We start from the raw sequence: 5,184 nt of genomic DNA on the forward strand, positions 1-5,184 counted from the left end.
CCCGGGCAGCGCAGCCTGCCGCGAGCAGCCCTGCGCGCGCAAGTGACATTTTGCTGTATCGTCTCGAGGGGCCCGAGAGTGAGGAGAGGCCGTGGGAGAGGTTTTTTGGTAGCCCAAATCGACCTAGAGACCTCAGGCTACAAACCAAACTATTTAGTTTGATTCTAAGGCACCTGGTGTCCCACTGAACGAGCACGAGAAGTTGGCCACCTAAATACAAATGGGGCACGGAGGAAACCTTTGTTGCTCTTGCTCGTATCGTCTCGAGGGGCCCGAGAGTGAGGAGAGGCCGTGGGAGAGGTTTTTTGGTAGCCCAAATCGACCTAGAGACCTCAGGCTACAAACCAAACTATTTAGTTTGATTCTAAGGCACCTGGTGTCCCACTGAACGAGCACGAGAAGTTGGCCACCTAAATACAAATGGGGCACGGAGGAAACCTTTGTTGCTCTTGCTCTCCATCCTGTTTTCCAACAGGAGACCCCAGAGAGATGCCCTCAAGTTCCTGTTAGCAGCAGACTGGCCCCACTGCCCCGGCGGTCCCGCAGGAGCTGGGGGAGAGAGGGCATTGCCTGCATGGGCTGCGGTACTACCGACCGCGTTCGGGTGCCCCGTCCCTTGCGTCTCCCATCCACATGGACGTGGCTGCCCGAGGGACCCAAAAACGAAGGCACTCGCATCCCCTGCGCTCTCCCCATACCCGCTCCCTCCTCGCTGAGGGATTTGCTCAAAAGGAAAGGGGGAAAAAAAACACCTTCTGAAGGCTTGTGCCTATGAATGTTTTATAACCCATTTCAGCTTTGATTGCGAGGCAGCCTTTTAATCAAAGAGCAGTTAAACCCAGCAGAGGAATTTGCTTAACTAAAATTTATAACTGATTCCCTTGACGTTTTGTTAGAAATGGATCTGTTTGGTAACCAGAATGACTTCATTTAAATGAGGCATTGCAAATTCTCTGTCACCGTGACAGAGCTGCTCGTCGCCTCCTGTCACCGAGCGCCGCTGCACGCTCTGAGCCGAAAGGCCTTCTGCTTGGCCTTTTCTTTCGGGCCAGGACTAGAGCCTGGCAGTCGGGGGGAAGACACCTTTTTTGTGCCGGGGAGGGTGGGGAGAGAGAAGGGGCAACAGGCATTATCGTGGTGCATGGGTGGGTACCAGCACGCCCGCCCTCACTCCGAGTGTCCCGGGTCTCTATGCCGCTAGCCGCAGCAAGAAGCCGAGGTTAACGCAGCCTTCTCGGAGGCCGGGCTGGCTGCTTGCAGCCTGCGGCTCTCCCGAGAGGCCTTTTGCACCTCGTCCGAGAGCAAGGCTCTCCGCATCCCCCCAGGCCCCGGAGCACGGCACTGGCGTGGGACACGGTACCGCGCTTTGCGCTACCTTGCCAGCAGCGACCGAGGGACATCTGCGGCTCTCTTGCTTTGGAGCCCTTGGTCTGGGGTGCTGCAAGGACTGCGCCTTTCTTTACCCCAACCTTGTCGCTTCGCTTAGGGGTCCCTTGCACAGAGAATGACTACAAACTGTGGTCACCGTCCGACGAGCGAGGCAATGAATGCTTGCTGGGGCATAAAACCGTTTTCAAAAGGAGGACTGCTCATGCGACCTGTTTCAATGGGGAAGATTTTGACAGACCTGTCATGGTCTCCAACTGCTCTTGTACAAGAGAGGACTTTGAATGGTAAATACCAATTAATTTCTTTTAGTCTGGATTATAAGTCTGAGATAAATATCTGTGACCAATCGCTCAAAGTGAGCAGACATCCAATTTACTTAGCTCTTTATATTGTTGCTTGATTTTATAGCAAAGAGGAAACTAAATAGACTGAAAACATCCTTTCATTAATAATGGGGCATAAGACTTAATTAATGTCTTCAGAGCCTCTGAAAGGTTCTGTAGAAGAGGTAAGTGTTGTTAATCCATCACCTTCTTTCAAACGACAGTGGACAATTTCCCATCACACATTAGAGATCCTCCACTAAAACGCTTAGTGACCCTTTAGCGGCCGGGGTGCAACTGGCCCTGCTATATCGCTTCACCTGAAATTTGCATGTTGCTGACGCTGCGCAGCTCTCGGTATTAGGAAGTGCTCTGGCAATCGGATGCAAAGGTTTGGGGTTAGTAAGGGAACTGCTTTTCAGGGACCGGGCTTTCAGCAGGTCTCATGGCCAGACCGCTCCAGTGCCCGGTACACACAGTTAATAAGGACAGGAGTCTGGACCTGCCTGTCCGATGCAGGGACAGAGGCTGGAAAGGGGTCTGACTCATCACGAGCAGTCTGGGAATAGGGCTGGTGGGATCCGATTCCTGCCTGGGAATTGCAGCCCTGGGCTCCCTGCAGAATCGGACTGACATAACCTCTTCCACAGCCTTTTCCAAAAAACAGGCGCGCTGTAACTCCCACTTTACCGACAGGAAAAGCCAAGACGTACACCGGTGGCCTAAGCCAGCTAGCAGGAAAACTGGGGCTTGCAGCCCAATTTCGAGAGCGCTCTGGCTCCGCTGTGCCTTGCTGCCTTACCTACCCTAGTCTGCTCAGCCACCGGCAGGCTTCTTCTTTGCAAAATGTTCTTGAAACATCCTGAAGACAGAAGCTGCCTGGCTGTAAGATATTATTGTGCAGCTGAATGCTGATAATAAAGGAATGGACTTCTGAGATAACTTTGGGGTCTTAAAACTTCTGGGCAAATATAGAGGAGAGTAATAGTATAGCATGGCTGCACTTTTTCCTCATCCTCCTGCCCTCCTTAACATCTTTCTTCTCCTTGCAGTGATTTTGGCTTTAAACTGAGCGACGACTTATCGTTAGAAATTTGTGTTCCCGACCCTGAATTTGCCGGGAAACCATACGACCCACCAGTCCCTTGCCCTGTTGGCTCAACTTACAGGAAGACTCGAGGGTATGTGTTGTACTCAGGAGGGGAACCTGATCTTCCAAATTCTGGGGTTTATGCTATCGGTGATTAAAAATCCCCAAACAACAACAACAACCCCAAAACAACAAACAACTCCCACAAAAACCACACGCAAACACCCCATGAGCGGCAGTAAATGAATTGCATGTTTAGATGTGTGTTGCAACTCAGCGATGCTGCTTATTCTAGCTGCACGTGGTAGTGTGTTAGCGGTTTCCGTGAAATAAACTGCCTGGCTATATGTGTTGCAGCTACCGAAAGATCTCTGGGGACACTTGTACAGGTGGAGACGTTGAGTCGCGGCTCGAAGGGGAGCTGGTACCATGTCCCCTGGCCGGTGAGTACACACAGGATTGCTTCGGGCACAAGGGCTTCATATGTAAAACCTTTGGCTGGTGCCTGAGGGACCACACACAAATTCCCAGAGGGTTCTCGGACAAAACTTATGACACAGGAGCTGAAATGCCTCAGTTACAAACCCGTCATCTCCTGTCCTGTTCAGGGCCTGGAGAGCTTCTGAGGGACCTGCTCGGGAGCAGCATCAGCCTGCGGTGCAGAGCCCTCTCTGCTCCGGAAGTCACAGGAGGCTGAAGCCCTCAGAGCAGGAACCTGCTTTTATCCCCGTCACATCCTCGCTGTAGCAGGCTTGAACCCATCCAGAAAGACACAAGTTAGGCCAAAGATAGCCCCCGTCGGGGAAACCCTCGGGAAGGTGCTGCCCTGAGACGGGCTGCCGCACGCAGTTAACGACGGCTTTTTGAGGCCAGATCAGGGCAGATGCTGCCTTTCAGTCCTCATGCCCGTGCCCGCCAGGCTTCACCTCCATCCTTAGTTTCTCCTCTCAAATGTACGAGAGACAAAATCGGTCTCATGCCCCTGTGCTGCCAAAGTTATTTGCATTCTGCTCATTACAGCTTTAATTTAATCTGCCGTCATGAGCCGCGTGATTAGCATGCCACCACACAGCAGCTCGAGAGAGAGTGCCTGAGACAGGGAAGAGGCTGGAGCAAGGGATGGGGCGGCTGAGCCGGCGCTGCGGGCAGGGCAAGCCCGGGGCCGTGGCTGAGCTAGAGCCATGGGGCTGCAGAGCAGGCAGCCCTGCCAGCTTGAGGTTTCCCTGCACCGGCCAAAGATTTTTCAGGGTGCAAAAGATACTCCAGATGCAAAAATGGCCCAGCGGGCACCTGGGGAAGCGTTCCCTCTGCTGGGATTCATGCCAATGTCGTGCTTAGTTTTCTTCCTCGTTCAGAGCCCAACACGTTATTCATCCCTCCGAGCCCTCTTAAACTATTTGGAGAGCTATGTTAGTCACCCTGAGAAGGGTCCTGCCGATTGAAAAATAAACCTGCAGTCCCCACCAGGCTCGGCTTTGAAGTGCCATGTTCCCAGGGTATTTGTTGATGGTCCTCAGATCCGTGTTGGCTCGCACCATGGTAACGCTTTCATGTCCGGTATCTGTTTCGTATCTCTGTATAATCTCATTAGGGATGCGCAGCCAGAATTACTTACTGACAGGAGCTTTACTCATTAATAGCATTATTGGACTTTACCGGTAGTGTGCTAGTGCCCGGGAGACTTTGTCCCAGACCAGGATCCCGTTACGCTGGATTCGGCACAATTTAGAAACAAAACTCACTCTGGGATATTTACTGCAGTGCTGGTGTCCCCTAGGGCTCACAGACGTCCATCACCCCCACCTTTTTTATGAGTTTTTTGAGGAATAGGAGATCAGTATTTTGTTTCACATTGGCAGCACCCTGACGTGGGAAGGAAGGGGTCATGACAGATTTTGCTGTCCTTATCTCCTCCTTCAGCCCCTGGAACAAACAGAGGCCGCAGCATGTTCCCGGGCGCTGGTGCGCATGGGACCCGCATAAGGCTATTAGGGTGTTCGCATTAACCTAATCCCACCGAGACAAAGGGCCTTTCCCTCCCTTACGCTAAGATGCTAAAATATGTGGCCAGGGGTAAGACAAAAATACCTGGTATTTTCTTTTTGCCCGTCCCCCACCCTGAGTATCCTAAAACGGCCAGAGGCATCTAAACAAGGTGCTCCCTGTTCTTGCAGAGGAGAACGAGTTCATTCTCTACGCCACCCGCTACTCCATCCACCGCTACGACCTCACCTCCGGCATCAGCGAGGAGCTGCCCCTGGCTGGGCTGCGAGGGGCAGTCGCGCTGGACTTCGACTACGACCACAACTGCTTGTACTGGGCCGACGTCACTCTCGACATTATACAGGTGAGCCGGGGAGCGGAGAGGCTGGCGAAACGCTC

At 52.7% G+C, this 5,184-nt stretch overlaps 1 protein-coding gene across 1 annotated transcript in view; it reads left to right on the forward strand.

Annotated features, from left to right (window-relative positions):
- The window catches only part of LOC104627189 (sortilin-related receptor), a gene marked incomplete at its 3' end in the record, with an annotated part of 20,652 nt that overhangs the window by 10,026 nt on the left and 5,442 nt on the right, over positions 1-5,184 (forward strand). Inside the window, exons 13-16 of the mRNA XM_010295317.1 lie at positions 1,487-1,673; positions 2,765-2,893; positions 3,160-3,245; positions 4,977-5,149. Of these exons, the coding sequence (XP_010293619.1) occupies positions 1,487-1,673; positions 2,765-2,893; positions 3,160-3,245; positions 4,977-5,149 (575 nt within the window). The remainder of the gene's footprint in view (positions 1-1,486; positions 1,674-2,764; positions 2,894-3,159; positions 3,246-4,976; positions 5,150-5,184) is intronic.

Source organism: Phaethon lepturus, unplaced genomic scaffold (assembly GCF_000687285.1).
Source record: "Phaethon lepturus isolate BGI_N335 unplaced genomic scaffold, ASM68728v1 scaffold23989, whole genome shotgun sequence".
Taxonomy (NCBI): Eukaryota; Metazoa; Chordata; class Aves; order Phaethontiformes; family Phaethontidae; genus Phaethon; species Phaethon lepturus.